Genomic DNA, 20177 nt, shown 5'->3' with positions numbered 1-20177 from the left:
CTATGAAAAAATCCTGGCTCCGCCACGACTACAATATTATCCCCACAACTCCAATTACTAGATTAATAGATTACATTAATAGAGTCCCTCAAACTGACCTCAGTCTTGATCGAAGTTCTTGTGTGTTTTTGCGTCCTCGTGATGAACGATGCGATGAGCTCGACCTTCGCGTGCTGAAACGGTGAAACTCTGATGCTATACTTAACAAGCAGAACACAGAACTAATCTATACCATTTCACTTTAAAACATTTTCATAAAACGAGATAAGGCGTAAATCAACCCGAAATGAAAGCAACAGAATCTTTCAGCGTGTTATTTGCTCCCCCTTATTCCCTGCTATCTTCTGGCTGAAAGCACCACTAGAATCTGCAAGACTTCAGGTTACGCCCCTTCAAGTTGCTCAGTTTTTTTCCACTTGAAGCGGCACTGTACATCAAATTACCCCGAGAGCGATTAGATAACAGTTCCGTGTGTGTTTGAATCGCTCTCGCACAAGTTTAACATTAACTGAACATACTCGAGTTAATTAAACTCCATGTAATGAAACTGACTCTTAGCTGTTCAAGAACAGACACCTCTGAGATGACATCTTCTAAATGTCTGTTGTAACGCAAAGTTGAGATCTGGCCCAGAGAGAAAAAAACAATAGGTGTCGGAGGAAAAGATGCACGAGAGACAAGAGATGGCGTAGGCTATTTTCCCCATGTTTAGTTAAATTACTCAAACGTCACACTCGTCCGCATAAATGGGGATCGAGTGAGAAAAAGTATACAAACAAACATCCAACTCTGGTCACACATATATAAAAGGAAATAAAAGAAAGAGTACAAAGGTCGGTAGAGCGGTTATCTCCTCTCCTCACCTGCCAAATCTATAACCAACACTCTACGCACATGCGCAGTTCTCATTTCACTTCAGATTAACTTAAAAACACAAAGTGACCGTTGCACTGTCTGTATACAGTAAAGCAAGCTGCAGTCTGCATTAGTGCCAGCGTATTGATAATGCATTGCAAGAAACCATATTGCAATGTATTGTTTTATCAAATATAAGTCCCACATCAGCTAGACTGTGGAGCACGCACTAATAAATCCTTTTGGAATTGGACTTTATGTCTAAACATTTTATTTATTTTTTTAAATTAAAAGAAATGTTTAAACATCTTTTCATGTCGTATTGTATGCCTGATTTGCTGATGATTAATTTTTGACATAACACTAATGAACAGCTGTAAATGCACTGCTGTCAAACACACCTTATGATCCTTGTGAGACAAACTAACTACAAGCACACTCATCACCAAATCTTTTAACTGAAGGGCAATGAGGGTTTATGCAAACCCGATCTATATGTTCTGGCACTAATATTGTCTGCAGAAGATCAGATCGTGCCTCCAGCCTCATAACCCAGTCCCTGCTGCACTCTCCTGCTGTTTTCAGAGCAGAAGAACGCTTGTAGTTTTCCTCGTTGTCCACATCCCCAGTATCCTTCACAGTCTTGTACATAGCGGGAGATCAGATCGGGAGTTCTGTAGGTCCTTCTGTGCTCCTCTGTTTACCACACCTGAAGACAAAGAAGAGAAAGGTTCATGTGTAAAACATGTTCAGATTTCTCTGTTTTTAATATGAAATGTTCTGGTAGCAGTGATTCCTCAGCATTCAGTCTAGTAGTGGTGTGCCACATCAGCAAGAGCATGTAGAAACTAAAAGAAACACTTATTGCCTGAAACAAAAAGCATTAGTCTAGTGTAGAAGTGATTGTTATATTATGATGATTAAGATAATTTTAGCGCTAGAACCGGTAACACTTTAGAATAATGGTCCGTAGTTAACAAGTAACTATGCAGGAAGTAATAGGTAGTACTGCATTAACACCGAACTTAATACTATTAACTAATATGGAAGCAATATTAACTAAGCAGTAAGTAATATCTAAATTAGTACAAAGGTAGTTCCTTGGTAGGTATTTGATTATTACTAAAGAAATGTATCCTCACTGAGAACTACTTGTGAACTAAGAAAGAATAACCAATTAATTACTAATCACAAAAGTAACATGTCTAAAAAGTGAACAATTGTGGGGGTTTTTTTTACTCTTAACATGGTCATAACATTTCAGAAGCTTGTGCCTCAAATGGGTTCTTAGTGGAAACCAGTTTATGAATATTATATTTCCCCAAATACATTAGCTACAGGTTGAGATTGTGACTACTACTCTTGCCAAAGGATGGACGCATGTTCTCTGTTTATTTCAAACTTAAACATAGAATAATACTAATAATGATAATTTGTTTAAAATTTTAAACAATTAGGAAGTGATGCTGACACTCATGATTGGATTAGTTCACTATTATGAGCTCTTGAGTGTCAGTTCAATATGTCTCAGACTCCAAAGACCTACATTTATGTTACAGTAGCCGCAAGGGGAGGACTTCTCTTTAGGATATGAATATAAACATTGATGTTCTCTTGTCAAAAACAATTTGCATCCTTAATGAAGAAATTGGCTGCATTTATGTTGCCATAATCGCAAAACCACATCTTCCAGATTACAATGTTTGTTAGAATATTACTAGTGCCTGTACAGTATGTGTTAAATATAAAATTAAATAACTTGTATTACTTGTGAAAAACATGCTAACTCCTCACTAATTACTCAAGCGTTACCTTGTTATCCCGCAGGAACTACTAGTGATGTGGCCCATTATTTTAAAGTGAAAAACATGCTAACTCCTCACTAATTACTCAAGCGTTACCTTGTTATCCCGCAGGAACTACTAGTGATGTGGCCCCGTGAAAAACATGCCAACTCCTCACTAATTACTCAAAATTAATGTTTTGACTCTATTGCATTCAATTGTCTTATCAATTAAATTATCAGTCACATTTATTAATACAGTTTAACGTTACTCATAAATAATAACATTTCGCTCTGTTCATGCCTTCTGCTGCAAATTCGTTTCGGATGATTAGCCTATATGGTGTTAAACAAGAATACACTTTAAAACCTTAAAAATACCTTCTTTAATCGTTTAACCATTTTGTGTTTTATTTACTGTGAGACACAAAAGGTATTTTCTCCTATAGACCCATAATACACTAAAACACAACATAAATTCACAAAATATATCAATTTTATTAGCTTGATGTAATCCAAATCTTTAGAATCCATACGTTGTTTGCAAGAAACAGATCCAAATTCAGCCCTTTATCCAGTGATCTTCATCTCCATTTCCGCTTCTCCCGAAACGTTACGACATGTTTTACAGCAGTGATATCAGACGCTTATTGGCTCTCGCATGCTTCGTCACAGATTACGACATGCAGTGTTTAAATTGGTGTACTACATTTGAAATGGAGAAGCGCGCGCGCCTTCACAGAGCGAACAGCGAACCGAAACCGGATTAACATTTTCATGGATTAATAATTTATATTCTGCTCTGTAACGTTACCTCATACAATACTGCCAGAGAGGACTGCGACACATCGTCATGTGAACAACTTTTGGTACCGGTTTTGATATTTTCTCAATAAATAAATGATTGTGATTATACCTGTCTGTTGTTTTTCTTTATAATTCTAGCCTACGTAACTTAGTTTACAGAAATTGTTAGGGGTAACGTTAGGGGTAGGATTAGTTTTACTATGTTTTAATGCTATATTGTTAATAAAACTGCCATTTCCCTACACATATCTGTCCATTAAGTTTTATCCTTTTAATTTTGTCAATAAAATGGGTATGTTTAGGTGTGGGAGTAGGGTTAAGAGATATTACATTTATAATCTATAAAATGGTAAAAGGGAAATTATACAGATATCGTTATGATATGAAATATTAGTAAATAGTTTACATTTTTTAGCTGTAAAATCGTAATGATGTTACGTTTAAACGTTGCAGATACGTCCATATTAACGTTATACGTTTCAGCATCGAAACGTACAAAAAAGTATGTTTTCTATCTTTGAGAAAATTACGTATTAATACCTACGTATTACAATGAGACCAGGCTGCACTAGTAGTTAACAAGGGATACCAAGGTAACGCTTGAGTAATTAGTGAGGAGTTAGCATGTTTTTCACTTTAAAATAATGGGCCACATCACTAGTAGTTCCTGCGGGATAACAAGGTAACGCTTGAGTAATTAGTGAGGAGTTAGCATGTTTTTCACAAGTAATACAAGTTATTTAATTTTATATTTAACACATACTGTACAGGCACTAGTAATATTCTAACAAACATTGTAATCTGGAAGATGTGGTTTTGCGATTATCGCAACATAAATGCAGCCAATTTCTTCATTAAGGATGCAAATTGTTTTTGACAAGAGAACATCAATGTTTATATTCACATCCTAAAGAGAAGTCCTCCTCTGGCGGCTACTGTAACATAAAGGTAGGTCTTTGGAGTCTGAGACATATTGAACTGACACTCAAGAGCTCATAATAGTGAACTAATCCAATCATGAGTGTCAGTATCACTTCCTAATTGTTTAAAATTTTAAACAAATGATCATTATTAGTATTATTCTATGTTTAAGTTTGAAATAAACAGAGAACATGCGTCCATCCTTTGGCAAGAGTAGTAGTCACAATCTCAACCTGTAGCTAATGTATTTGGGGAAATATAATATTCATAAACTGGTTTCCACTAAGAACCCATTTGAGGCACAAGCTTCTGAAATGTTATGACCATGTTAAGAGTAAAAAAAAAACCCCACAATTGTTCACTTTTTAGACATGTTACTTTTGTGATTAGTAATTAATTGGTTATTCTTTCTTAGTTCACAAGTAGTTCTCAGTGAGGATACATTTCTTTAGTAATAATCAAATACCTACCAAGGAACTACCTTTGTACTAATTTAGATATTACTTACTGCTTAGTTAATATTGCTTCCATATTAGTTAATAGTATTAAGTTCGGTGTTAATGCAGTACTACCTATTACTTCCTGCATAGTTACTTGTTAACTACGGACCATTATTCTAAAGTGTTACCCTAGAACCTTGACTTGAATCATAACTTAAGCCCACACAAAAGGACAAATGTAGAATCGTCACTCAAAACCACCACAGCTGCACATAAACCTCAGAGCAAACTCATATACTAGTATAGAAAACAATAAATTAGGCAACATCTATGTACAACATGCATTTACATTTTAATAATGGCAAGGCATGGCATATATAACAATTATATTTTTGTTAATAGGCTATATCTTCATTACCTAGTGATTTAATTTAACAAAAAGTACAACATGTGTTCTTATTTAATTATTTAATTAATTAACGAAATGTCAATCTTCGTCTTTATAACAGAAGATACAATACAGAAATCTTCTAGATAAAGCCAATACAATCTTCACATGTGTAACGGATCGTCTCCTTATAAACAGTCCTTTGTGTGGTGGAATAAGCAATATAGAAATATATAGTGTCTTAATTTAAACTTTATTTTATTAGTTCATTAACTAATTATGCTAACTCAACTCTAACTCTAATTTAACGTAAATATCTGGATATTAATTAGGGGAGACCGGGGACAGTTGCAACACTTTTTGCATTTCTCTCAGTTACTCAGAGACTATTTGGACTAGACCAACCAAATTTGTATATATTAAACTTGCATGTCTGCTAATTACCCATACCATTTAAAGATGATTATATATGACATATCGTCTAACTGTGCATGTGCAGTGTGAGTGTCATCACTCTAGCTTGTTTCTGATTGGAGAAAAATGACGTTGCAACTGTCCCCGGTCTCCCCTACTAATTAAATAATGTAAATTATAAAATATAGGCTATTGATTAGAGTTGCCATAAGATTGTTCTAGACTAGTAGTCATTCATTTTAGCAATCAGGACTAATCGCACGTTTATATTCAGTGCTGGGTTCATATATGGCTATAGCCTATACTCCCCCTCAAGCGCATGCAGAAATCTTAGCGCAAAGCACCGGCAAAAGTAGGCTAATGATAATAAATGTGTCTGAACAAATAACAAAGCATTATAATAGTTTATTAATAAACTAGTGTTTTGTAAATCAGTGTAGGCTGCAAACATACACACATCTCCGCTGTAAAGTAGATTATTAGAGACGCGATCCAGTTCACAGAGATCATGAAGCGCGCACTGTTCGTTTTTATTTTATTTTATAAAAGCACTTATACAGATACACGCTGGTGTTTTTCTTTGAATAAATTCGTTTAGGCTTTAAAATAATTATTATTTGTGGGCTAATTAATTCCACAATAATTTGTTTATTTTATTGGCTACTCATATTTTTCATTTCTGTTTTGCATTGAACACCATGTAAAGGATTTGCTGTGCGCCGCAATGCCATCCTCCCATAGAAAGACACGCTAAGAGTTTTCTTTATAAAGGGTTTATATGGGAGGAAAATGCTTGACGTGTAATTAAATCATATTCTGGGCTCATCTGCTCTTCTGTAGGATAGTATGGTTTATTAATAAGGTGTGTACAGCATCTTTATCACTGAAGTAGCCTATTAAGCCACATTAAGCTTTTTCTTTATTATAAGGGTTTCTATGGGAGGAAAACGCTTAGCCTAATGTGCAATTAAATGCATGTTTGTATTCTGGGCTCATCTGCTAACCTGTAGGCTACACATGCTTTATTAATATAAGGTGTGTACAGGATTTGATCTTTAAACATGAATGTCCATCTGCTATTGCTCCAGCTTTTGAACGTAGAAGTGTGATAAAGTGTTACGTCCACAAGGACGTTTATAGTATTGTGTGTGTGTGTGTGTGTGTGTGTGTGTGTGTGTGGTGTATTATGGTTTTCCGTCCTGTCTGTTTCTCTTACTTTCGCTTTCTTAGGTTGTTGCTGATTGGCTATCTTGCTTGTCAGTCAGGACTAACGAGATGAGTGGCCTTGGGAGGCGGGATCTGCATCAGCAAGATGAGTGACACCTGGTGAAGCGGATACTTGAAGACCATGCGCTGCTGCCAGTGTGACTAGAGGGGTCTAAAAATCCACAGAATGGAAAATCAAGTTGTGCTTATTACATTCCAGAATTAAAAATTAAGGTGTTTAAAAGATGAACTGATCATTTATCGGTATATGCAGCAGAAATGATGGCAATTTTGTTTGCATTACAGTGGATAGAGGAAGTCAAACCCATGACAATGCTAATTTGTTCTGATTCAAGTGCTGCTCTGATTAGTCTCAAAAGTGGAACGTCAAAATGTAGGGAGGATATTATGTATGAAATTTTGTTATCTTTATATAGAGTAAGTAATATGGGGATTGATGTTCAGTTTTTATGGGTCCTAGCACACATTGGCATACAAGGGAATGAGATGGCAGATAATTTAGCTAAAAATGGGTTGGAAAATCAGGTAGAGGTGGCAGTACCAGTTAGTAAAATAGAGATCAAATCATATGTACGGAGCAAAATTAAGTTACAGTGGCAGAGATTATGGGATAATGGAAATAAAGGAAGACATTTATATAAGATACAGCAGAAAGTGGGGGAAGAAAAGTCATTGGGGAAGAGCAGGAGAGAACAGTGTCAATTTAGCAGAATTAGACTGGGTCATACAAAGTTAAATGCATCACCACATCTTATAGGAAAACATATATCTGGAAATTGTGAGACATGCAGTCAACTGGAAACTGTTGAACGTGATGTTTGAATGCACTAAATACTCAACTCAAAGACTGGCTTTAAGGAAAGGACTGGAACATGAAGGAATTAAACAAATGGACATTACAACTATTTTCTCAAATAAATCTGGAAAGATGGTACTTAAACACATTTAATCTTTTTTACAACAAACTGGACTGAACACAAGGATTTAAGTTAAAGTAATCAAGATACAGTAGATGGCGATAATGCTCCATATGGTTGCAAGTTGCCATTAAAAAGAAGAAGAAGAAGAAGTGTGACTAGAGCCCAATGCCTTTGATATCCAGCTGCTTAAAGAAAAGCATATCGATACAAATGGATTAGAAACTTTAGGTATGCAGCAATACATAGATCAAACTTATTAGTGCAAATATACACTGATGGTTCAAAAGACCCAGACTTTGGGAAAACAGCAGTAGCGGTATATATTCCACTTTTTAACATTAGAATGTCAAAAAGAACCTCAGATCATATTTCGGTATTCACTGCAGAAATAATAGCAATATGTCTAGCACTTCAGTGGATAGAAGAAATACAACCAACAAGGGCAGTGATTTGTACAGATTCTCTATCAGCTCTAAATAGCTTGGAAAGTGGAACATCATCAGCAAGGCAAGACATGATAGATGAAGTAATGCAGAGTCTTTACAGAGCAAGACAGTATGGACTTCTGGTAAATCTTGTATGGGTTTCATCGCATATGGGTGTGAGGAGGCTGATAATCTGGCTAAACAGGCATTAAATTATTCACAAATTGACGTTGCATTGAGTAAAACAGAAATTAAAGTGATAATAGCAAAACAAATACAGGAAATTTGGCAGAAGGAATGGAATGAAGGAACAAAAGGTAGACATTTTTACTGCATTCAAGAAAAGTTGGTTCAGAGAGAAGAAGATTCGGAAAGAGGACGTTTTAGTCACAAGAATGCGCATTGGACATTGTTTATTAAATCAAAGCTTACAAAGAATTGGTAGACATGAGAATGGAAATTGTGATAAATGTGGGTTAGCTGAAACTGTAGAACATGTGCTTATAGAGTGCGAAGCTTATGAAAGAGAGCGGTCCCAGCTAAGACACGTTTTAAAGCTACACTGTGTGATATATAGTTTCGAGAATAGAGTCGTTGTGTTTCGAGAAAAAACCTGTTAAATTTCGAGGAAAAAAAGTCTAAATACAATTTTGAGAATAAACTCATTAAATATCGAGAATAAAGTCGTTGTGTTTCGAGAAAAAACTCGTTAAATTTCGAGGAAAAAAAGTCTAAATACAATTTTGAAAATAAACTCATTAAATTTCGAGAAAAAAGTCGTTGTGTTTCGAGAAAAAACTCGTTAAATTTCAAGAAAAAAAGTCTAAATACAATTTTGAAAATAAACATTAAATTTCGAGAAAAAAGTCGTTGTGTTTCGAGAAAAAACTCGTTAAATTTCAAGAAAAAAAGTCGAAATACAATCTTGAGAATAAACTCATTAAATATCGAGAATAAAGTCATTATGTTTCGAGAAAAAAATTGTTAAATTTCGAGAAAAAAGTCGAAATACAATTTTGAGAATAAACTCATTAAATATCGAGAATAAAGTCATTGTGTTTCGAGAAAAAACTCGTTAAATTTCGAGAAAAAAGTCAAAATACAATTTTGAGAATAAACTCATGAAATTTCGAGAATAAAGTCGTCGTGTTTCGAGAAAAAAACTCGTTAAATTTTGAGAAAAAAGTCTAAACGAAATGTAGAGAATAACGCATTCGATCAGTGTTCATTCAGAGAGAAGAAGATTTTGATTCGGAAACAGGAAAGAGGACGTTTTAGTCACAAGAATGCGCATTGGACATTGTTTATTAAATCAATGCTTACAAAGAATTGGTAGACATGAGAATGGAAATTGTGATAAATGTGGGTTAGCTGAAACTGTAGAACATGTGCTTATAGAGTGCGAAGCTTATGAAAGAGAGCGGTCCCGCTTTAAAGACACGCTTTAAAGCTACACTGTGTGATATAATTTCGAGAATAAAGTCGTTGTGTTTTGAGAAAAAAACTCGTAAAATTTCAAGAAAAAAAGTCGAAATACAATCTTGAGAATAAACTCATTAAATTTCGAGAATAAAGTCATTGTGTTTCGAGAAAAAACTCATTAAATTTCGAGAAAAAAGTCAAAATACAATCTTGAGAATAAACTCATTAAATTTCGAGAAAAAAGTCGAAATACAATCTTGAGAATAAACATTAAATTTCGAGAATAAAGTCGTTGTGTTTCGAGAAAAAAACTCGTTAAATTTTGAGAAAAAAGTCTAAATGAAATGTAGAGAATAACGCATTCGATCAGTGTTCATTCAGAGAGAAGAAGATTTTGATTCGGAAAGATTCGGAAAGAGGACGTTTTAGTCACAAGAATGCGCATTGGACATTGTTTATTAAATCAATGCTTACAAAGAATTGGTAGACATGAGAATGGAAATTGTGATAAATGTGGGTTAGCTGAAACTGTAGAACATGTGCTTCTAGAATGCGAAGCTTATGAAAGAGAGGAGCGGTCCCGCTTTAAAGACACGCTTTAAGAAATATAGAAATAAATGAGCTGACACTTCAGGTTCTCCTAGGAGAAGGCACCAAACAATCAAGAATTTATCATGAGTTATTTATATTTTTAAAGGAAACAGGATTATTTAATAGGATGTAAAACTCCCTTCTGTGTAAACTCTTATATATGTTTTTTGAAAGAGTAGATCTCGCTTAAACGTCCGCTTCACACTCCACTTCAGTAGGTGCAAAAAATGCACCTTTTGAGTTAGTTTGCCGACCGCCATTAAATCCTAGAAGAAGAAGAGGTGTGACTAGAGAAAGTTTGTATTGAGAGAACCTTTGTAAAGAGAACCTGTGTTATGGGTTGGAGATTGAGAGAGCTTTATGCTTGAGACATTTTTGTTGGAGAAACTGTTTGTGTGTTTTATTTTCCTTACGCTGTTCACATGTATGTTCATCGTTCCTTGTTTTGGCTGCGCCCAAAACCTTCTCATTTATGAGCGTTGCGGTCTGCAAGGGTGAGATTGTCATGTGACATACATTGTACACACGTGGTTAAATTTGACTGTATAAAAACACTAGTTAGGGATTGGTGCCACCCGCTGTATTTGTTTATTAGTTAGTGTACTTTAGTTACGATGTCTCGGACGTTGAAGACTTTGATTTCTTTTTTATCTTAGTATTATGAAGTTAAATGTGTTAGATAGCCTTTTTGCTTATATTATTTTTGTTTGTTTGGCACAATCCGTTTCCCCCTTTTTTTCCCTTTGTGGATGGGTTTTTGTTATGGTATATATTTATTCATTATATATTAATTAAACTCATATTCACTTTATTCAGTGGTCTCTTGTGTTTTCTCATCTCACTCAGTGTTATATGTGGATGTGTGTCTGAGATGGTTACATGTGTTCCCCTCTTAAAAAGTCCTAGACAGAGTCATAGGAGGGTCGTAACATAAAGACATGATAGGCTATATAAATTTATGTGGATAAAGGCATATTTTGTACATGACTACACATGTCCTTATAAGGCCTAGAACATTTGTCATTTTAGTGACAAAATATCTCGTCATTGCGACATAATTGAGTGGGAAAATAATATGTATGTGGCAGCAATGCGTCCCCGTACTGTTAAACTAAGGTCCAGATTTCTTCTTCCACTTGCACCCAGAACAATTCATTCAAAACAACATCAAAATCACTCCCTATTATTAAATACGAATCAGGAAATGTGGATAACCAGTGTATAAGCCTTTCCTCCAACAAACATAATAACTGGTCATCATCAGATTTACGATTATATCCATAAATATGAACTATACTATAAAAGTTATACTAAAACTTAAGCATATGAAGTGCCCATTTTCATGGAGCTTCTCGTTTTCCCAGCACCATAAAATCACCTGCAAATGTAATTTATAGTGAAAAAGAAATGCATTAGGAGCACAGAAAGGCTTCGGGAGGGGGAATGGCCAGACTAACACACCACATGCAGTCCAGCTCAGTTTTAGATCTGACTGACCGCTCACAGAAGAAGAAACATGAGCTCTGCCCTGACTCCCTATTGACCAAAACCTGGAGAAAGAGGATTATCTATATAAGCGCTGGTGAATAGAATATAAATATTAGCCATGTGAACAAGACTCAAGTCCCCCTTCATAGACACCAAACCAGAGAATCAGTGCTGTGTTCATATGTTAATGTTGTGATCATAATTACCTAATCTTCTGAGCAGCGCTGCAAAGTTTGCTTTTAATAACCAAAATCACTGTTTAAATATCATTTTAGTCAGAGTTTAGTTCATTTTATGTTGCACTGAAGTATGAAGCAGGAGAAGTCTCATGAAAAACTAAAGCTGTTCTTCAGATTGTGGATTAATGACAGAAATCACGTAATAATCAGTTCAGCACAAACTCACTGATTTCAGCACTCTTGGGAAAACTCCCGTTCTGGGGTGCGTTTCCCGAAAGCATCGTTAGCCAACTATGGTCGCAAGTTCCCTCGTTACCAATAGATTTCAATGGACATTGCGATGAACTTGCGACCATAGTTGGCCAACGATGCTTTCGGGAAACGCACCCCTGATCAGGGAATCTGAAGTGCAGGATAAATCCTTCATCTACAGTGTGTGTCCGTGTGTGTGTTTCACCTGGAAGTGTGGAAACTGAGTTTGGCTGAAGAGGAACACGTCTTTAGTGTCGTCTCACATTCCCAGCTAGAAATGTTCTGTTCTAAACATGTTCTGAGAACATCACCATTGTTGGAACATTATGCCCTAACATAAGAAAGTGTGCACATTATGAAACAGGATAAATAAATAATAATAATAATAATAATAATAATAATAATAAAAATCTAATAAAACTGCTCAAGAACTTAGAATAAACATAATTCTGAACATTTTAAAACATTTGGAATTGTACCATGTGTTAATGGAGATGATGATTTTGCAATTATACTGCCTGGATTAATGCTTGATTTGCTTTATATTGATGTAACCTAAGTAGTAATAATGCTTTTGCTTAAGTAGATGTATGTCACCCAATTACTAATGCTGCACAGAAAATGTTTTGTGTGATTTCACTATTATTAAGAAAACTACTTACTTGCATGAAATATATGTATAAAACACTTATGTATTAGAAATAGTTTTTATGATAAATGGAAAATGTAGTAGTTAAGATATATTCTACAGACGAAGAAGAGAAGAAAGAAGTGTCCTTAAAGTCTAACTGTCCTGATTTTTCTAATTTGGGTCCCTTGTATGAGACCACATCCAAAAAGTTGACCTCTAAAACAAAATATAGTTATAAATACATACAGAAAATATATATATATATATATTTTCCCCTATTATTAAATGTATTGATTTATATATATTTTTGCAAGTTTAATCTTTCATAAACAACAGGATACACAAATAACTTATTTATATTTACAACAGAAAGATGGATAAAAGCACAGCTTTCTTACTCAGCCAGAAGATGTTGTTACGCCTAACCTCTAAAGCTAACACACTCTCATCTCTGATCTAGTCACGGTAGTGGAGTTTCTCATCTCTATATAATGCACTGACACAAGTCACCTAAATTTATGTGGGAAAAACATAATTTGCTGAAAAGTGAATACTTTACACCCTTGTCTTCTGAACAGACGATTACCCCTGACCTGAGTCCCTGTGTGAGGAGCAGATCTCAGTGTATCAGCAGCACACAGTGTTCAATAGTCGAGGAGAGGATCTTGTGGCAGGACTCCCCATATAACCAAAGGGAAAAAACAAGAATGAGAAAAATATTTCAGTACTTTAATGGAGCTGAAGCAGTAAATGACAACTATAGTAGTTGTAGCCTTGTAGTTTCAATATTTCAAGATCAACCCTTTTAGATCTTCATGTCCTATAGTATCCAAACAAATACAATGAGCTTGATAACTCCTCTGATCACGATACACACTAGGGGTGTAAATCAGACAGTTCATCACGATACGATACGATATCGATTCTCTCAGCCAGCGATACGATATTTTCTGATACTTCAAAAAATTCCCCGATACGATTCGATTCGATTCAGGGCTATATCGATCGATTAATCGATATTTAGATATAATGTTCACACAACCAGTTACGTTTTTATTAACTCACAAATGCAACCAAAATATATAACATGAACATTTAATTAAACTCTTTGAAAATTGCACACCCTCTCCCAATTGGGACATTTATAACAGAAGAGGTCATTTGCAAGTACTCATAAATCATGTTTTTTATTATTATTGTGCATTCCAAGTAATATCAATCAAACTGCAGCTGGGTTGTTTTGATTAATAATAATTCTGACAGTAATTGCTATGATAAATAATACAACACTCGGTTAATCTTCATAACGTTAATCTCCTCAGCTGACATAGACGCCTGGCAAACTTTGTTGTTGTGATTAACGTACACGCAGTACAGAGAGCTTTTCCCTCACCACTAAATGAGCTGTAAGGTTCTGTGAAAATGTTTCAGGTTTTATTTTCCTTTTACGCCCTGAAGAAGATATCACGAGTTCATTGAAATTATCCATCCTCGATCACTTTTAGTCAGCTTTGGCGAAACTCCTCTTAGCCAGTGCGTCTTTTCAAAGTGACATCTGACCTGAATACTGCGCACTGAGTCGCTAAAACGGACTTATCATGTTGTGTTCACCAACACGGGTGCGAGTGCTTGTCTGTTTCTGCTGTAAAACATGAACTTGCGATGCCTTGACAGCGGACAATACCGGCTTTTGTGAAAAAAAACTTGTTTAGGGTTTAGTCAGTCTTGTCAGGCGTCTATTTCAGATGAGGAGATTAACGTTATAAAGACACACCGGCAGACAGTATGGTTGGTGAGTAAACGAAAATGTGTGCTTTGGCGGAAGGATGTTACGTGAGAATGTGGAGAGTGTCAAAATAAAGGTGTATATCGATATTTTAAGTGTGGAATCGATGCATCGTATCCTTAGACGTTATATCGATGCATCGATCCATATCAATGTATCGTTACATCCCTAATACACACTGTATTCACTACTGGCTGTTGTATGCACACGCACACACACACACACACACACACACACACACACACACACACACACACTAATCCTGTTTTCACATACCACTTTCTCTCTGTGCGCTGTGTCCTTGAGCTTCTTCAAGTTGTGCTGGAGGCTGTAGTGACCCGGTCAGATCTTCATTTTCAGGGTCATCAGAACTCATGTTTGTAGTTCAAATGGACTGGATGGTCTCTAGAGAGAGTTCGATCTTGTCCAGTCTCATAAAGATGGCCCTCACATATGCTGGTGTGCAAGAATCATCTGAAATACAAAAATACATCTGAGCAATTGTGCTATGGTCCTTTCTGAGCACAAGAACGTACACATAGGCTCAGGTGTGAGTGTGTGCCAGGCAGGGTCTCAGGGGGCCCTGGGCTAGAGTTTATGTTTGGGCCCTACCTACTCTACAAATGATCTCAGCTATAACATCATTATGGAGCACACAATACATAAACATGTCAATATAATAAATATGCTGAGCCAGAAATAACACTGAGCAGTAAAGCCAGAGATGAACAGCACTTTAAAATGTATCATTTAAAATGTAAAATTTAAAATATGCGCGTCCTCTTTAGGGTTGGGACTGTAGACCATAGATCACACAGAACGCGTTTTTTGCAGTGAGAGGCACCTTTTTTCAGTTGTTTTTTATTGGCAGTGAGCGTTTTGCATGCTGTTAATGCGCCTCGCATTTTAGCAGGAGCGCCCTCAGCGCCTGAAGTTGAAAAAAACTGTATCGCTTTTTTCCCCCCATTGTCCAATTGAATGAATGGAGAGGCGGGCCTTCCGTTGTGGTGACGGTTACCTTGATTAGACTGACAGGACAGCTGATTCGGTGGTTGCCTGGAAACAAAAAAACCCCACAGGGCACTGCTCTTTTCTAACTTAAAAAAAGTAAACTAGCGCCTAGCATGTTCAAACATGAAAAACGTGTTCTGTGTGATCGGGGCCTTAGACAGCAGTGAAATACTAGTGGAACAAACACGTTGCGGGACCATGGTCAGCGTGAGCGGGATTAAGAAAACCGTCTCGTGCAGGGCTCTACTGTAAGGGTTTGCTGGCATGATAAAATCTATCACTGATGCCTCGTGCGATTTGTTTTGGCATGTAATGCTGCACGCTGCCCGGAGAGCGCTGACACTTCAGATGTGCATTTAACACACAGACAGCGAAATGGTATGAATACAGAACACTACAGTACATGCTATCATATCATTAGAAAGTAATTCATTTGCTGACTAGAAGCTACATTAGCAGAGAAAAAACAGCAGTGTGTTTGCCGTCGAGGCTGAGAGGACGCTAACATTACAACCTCAAGCGGTTAAAGCTAGGGGTCGGACGATTAATCGGACGATTTTTTGCATTTTTTTACATAATCGGCATCGGCCAATATCCAGTATATCAAGCCGGCGGGCGCATCTGTGGGCAGCCTAGTGTTGTTGTTGTTGTTGTGGAACACGTGTTCGACGCACGATGCGCCTAGAGTCATTCTCCAGCAGAGTGAGCAGACCTCATCCAGTGCTTAAGGAAAGAGCTAAGTTCCTTGGAGAAAACTCCTTTATATTTAATTAAAACCTTTTGATATGTTACTGCCAACTTCGAGAAAAAACATGAATAGGCGACATGACGTTCGGCTACTTTGGATATTGATAGCGTAGTTGAGGTTGCATTAGCACAGCAGAAGGGTTGCTATCATGTCACAATAAGTAAGCAAGAATTTTGCAATTACAGACAGAGAATCTGAGACTTTTATTTGTTCTGTTTTGTGTGTCTTATATTTGAGAGGGTTGTCACTCAATGCAGAGAAATAAGTAATAAAAAAGTGACCAACGCACTATAGGCTAGTGAAGGATGGCTTTGCTTTGCTAGCGTCGTCGTTATTAGGGTTGGGTAGCTACAGACAGACCCGGTGCTAATACGGCACTGGTGCCTTAACGACCGTTATCTACTAGGGCTGTCAAAATTGCTCAAAAATTACGTTTGAATATTCTCTCTAAAAAAACACATATATTCTAACTATTCGAACATCTGGTTGCGCATTTTGTCAATGACGCGCAATAACCGACAAGAAGTATTGGAGGGTGGGGTTTGGGGGGGTTAGTGCGTGTGCATGTGAAGGGGGTGTGGAGGAGAGAGAACAGAGAAGCATGAAGAGGGAAGTTTGAATTATGGTCGACACACGACCAAAGAGACTACGTTCAGATGAACAAATTGCAAAGAAGAGGGACAAGGATAAGGAACGCGCGAAGTCCCGAATTTACATCGGAAAAACCTTCGAAAGGTGGCGAGAACTCCGCCAGCAGAAGGGCTTCCAATCTGACATTCAGTTGCTCTGTTTTTGCAGAACAGGTAAATCCATTTTTCTTTCTAAACTGACGTTCATGTTCGCCAAACCAACACAAGGATGTAATTAGCTAGATCTATGCAGTCAGCGTTAACTTTGGTGAATACAACATGTATGTTTCTAGCAGCGATCAATCTCTATTGTGATCAAGCAAATTCACAGTAGGGCGACAATTTGTGTGAACGATTGTTTTCACCCACTGTTTGTTATGAATTTGAATGTTGACAACTTTGACTAAATTTGTTTACGCCGCCGCCGTTGTTTATGCTCACTGGGAAACGTGAAGCTAACGTTATCATGCTATTATTGCGTCCTTGTATGGGAGCTATAGTTATAACCTCAGGTGGCGAAACGATTTTAAGATAATGTTTCTTTTTCTGCATTCTGCTCTGCAATATATAAAAGCATTCATCTAACTTGTCGACATTACACATTGAATGAAGTATCAGTAAAACTTAACGTTGTTTGTAGTGACTATTTTGACTTTCCTTTATGTTGGAAGGGTGGGGAGGAGGGAGGAGACGGGATGAGGAGGAGGAGGGAGGGTCTAGCTAGCCTCCGTTTTGTTTGACAACAATTCGAATGTCAACAAGAAGTAACATCTCCCGGGATCGCTTAGAGCACCTTTAAGACCATTTGGGATCCAAGTTTTTAATTTTCCAATCCAAATGTATTCCTTGTACAACCTGTCCATTTCGGGTTATGCTCCAAACCTCTTATTCTCAATTTCTGCAATCCATGTTGTTTGAAGTGCTCAATCAGTACTCGCCTGCTGGCACTCAATACCCCCTTCCGAATCACATATCACGAAGCGCACAAAACAATGTGCGTTTGGCTTCCTGAAAGTCCTCCTCTCTTGAGCAAATCCTCCTAAATCTGAGGAGCTGAGATAACACTATACCTCTAAATGTATGTCTCGGCTGATATAGACGAGTCCTGATGGAATTCTTTGTCTGACCAATGCTTTGTTTATTTTTATTCTTTTTTTTTCGTCTAATATCCTGACCTTCCGGGATACTTACCAATGTCTCCTTGAAATTATCTCTAATCTCCTTGTTAAGCCTAACCGCCTCTGGAGTATACGGAAAAATGGCCGGAACCAGAACCTTACCCGCTCCAGAGGGCCTGGGCTCCGGGTTCGCCTGCAGCCGACAATGTTCTTTATAAATCCCTCTAAGCCGTGATCTAGAGTAACCTCTTGCCCGAAGCGCACAAAACAATGTGCGTTTGGCTTCCTGAAAGTCCTCCTCTCTTGAGGAAATCCTCCTAAATCTGAGGAGCTGAGATAACACTATACCTCTAAATGTATGTCTCGGATGATAACTCTGATGATGCAACGGGGCATGGGTATCTGTCTCCTTAAAGAACATCTTAAAATCCAACTGACCCGTGGAAGGAAAATACGGTCCCTTATATACCATTGTATCCAGGAACTCAATAGCCTGTTCCCTAACCACTGCTTGTACCTTAATCGAGGCATGATGCGCATTTAATACTCCCAAAAAGGTTTCAAAGTCCTGTTGACTATGACTCCACACCCCCCAGACGTCATCCAAAAAAACGTAAGTATGATAAGGGAGTCTTTTCACACTTGGGAAAGACCGTTTCTTCCCATTGGGCCATGTATATATTTGCATATGCTGGAGCAAACCTTTTCCCCATGGCCGTCCCCTTAATCTGTAAGTAAAACTCCTCCTCGAACTCAAAATCATTACAGGTCAGACTTTATTCCAGGAGCTCTAAAATCGCTTCATCTGGTCTAGAGGCATCAGGATACCGAGAAAAACAGTCTCGTACTGCCCTCAGCCCCAAAGGGGTCTCAATGTTAGTGTAAAGACTCTCTACATCCAGTGAAAACAAAATTGCCCCTGGCGGCACCTTCAGACTCTTAACTTTATCCAAAAAGTCATAAGTGTCCCTAACATAACTAGAATGTCTAGTAGACAAGGGATTCAAATAAAAATCAATCAACTCCGCAATCCTGTGACTCTCACTTCCACAGTCCGAAACTATTGGACGACCCCGGGGCATGAAGGGATTAAACCATTTCTTCTTAGGTTTGTGCACCTTTGGAAATAAATAAAACCGTCTAGGTCTAGGTGTAACTTCCCCCAGTAGGTAATTTGCCTGCCGTTTGCAAATAAAACCTGTCCTCTCCAAAGAATCCACCACCCTCTCAATACGAGGCACTGATTCCATAAAAATAGGAGCCGTTAACTTACGATAAAAGGATCCGTCAGTCAACTGTCTCTGTGCTTCTTGCACGTAACGCTTACTATCCATAATGACCACTGTACTTCCCTTATCTGCTGGTTTAATAACTATGTCACGTCTAGAGATCAACTCCTCTAGAGCTTTGACCTCTTCCCGGGGCAAATTCTGTCCTGGAGTCCGTGCTCCCGATAAAGCTATCTGGACCCCCTCCACATTTCTATCAAAAAAGTCCCATACTTCCCCTGGTAATTGCTGGGGCCTGGGCACCCAGCCCGATCTCTCACAAAAAGGCCGAATCTGAACATCCGTCTCCTCCCTAGGGCCAAAAAATACCGCTCTCTGTACTTTGGCATGAAACTGACCCAAGTCCGCCAGAAGAGACCCCCTATCAGCCTTTTTCATTAAATGGGAAGGAATAAAGGATAAACCCCTGTCCAATAGACTAACTTGTGCTGATGTCAATTGAAAACACTGAGACAAATTAATCACCGAATGCTTTTTATTTTTCAATTCATGGTATACGGGGCCCTGACGGAATGGCCCGTTCAATCTTTTAAACTCCTCTGCCAGTGCCTCAAGATCTCCCTTGCTGTCGCGGATGTCCAGTGCAAATTGTCTGGTCCCACTTTAAATTGCCCTTCCGGGAGAAGGGGAATGCTGCATCCCAACTCCGATATTTTTTTATTGAGAGCAGTTAGCCTCGCCTTCTGCTCCCTCGGAAGGGCTTGATCAAAATTGATCAGTGGGACATATACTTTAGCCCCCGGAAATAGCACCTTGGCTGTTTCCACGAGCTTTTCAAGCATCCTCTCCAGAACTGTTATACTCCCTTTGCTTCTATCGTTCAGGCCAAATGAGAGGACCACATGCTGTCACT

At 37.6% G+C, this 20177-nt stretch overlaps 1 protein-coding gene across 1 annotated transcript in view; it reads right to left on the bottom strand.

Moving 5' to 3' along the window:
• Positions 1–14905, bottom strand: part of LOC311082388 (uncharacterized protein) — a gene marked incomplete at both ends in the record, with an annotated part of 29037 nt that extends 14132 nt beyond the window's left edge. Inside the window, 2 exons of the mRNA XM_084113186.1 lie at positions 1505–1564; positions 14806–14905. Coding sequence (XP_083969312.1) covers positions 1505–1564; positions 14806–14905 — 160 coding nt within the window. The remainder of the gene's footprint in view (positions 1–1504; positions 1565–14805) is intronic.
• Between the last annotated feature and the right edge of the window lie 5272 nt (positions 14906–20177).

This window comes from Abramis brama (assembly GCF_963993115.1).
Source record: "Abramis brama genome assembly, chromosome: 1".
Taxonomy (NCBI): Eukaryota; Metazoa; Chordata; class Actinopteri; order Cypriniformes; family Leuciscidae; genus Abramis; species Abramis brama.
The sequence above is the reverse complement of the archived record's forward strand: the minus strand, read 5'-3'. Positions and strand labels throughout refer to the sequence as shown.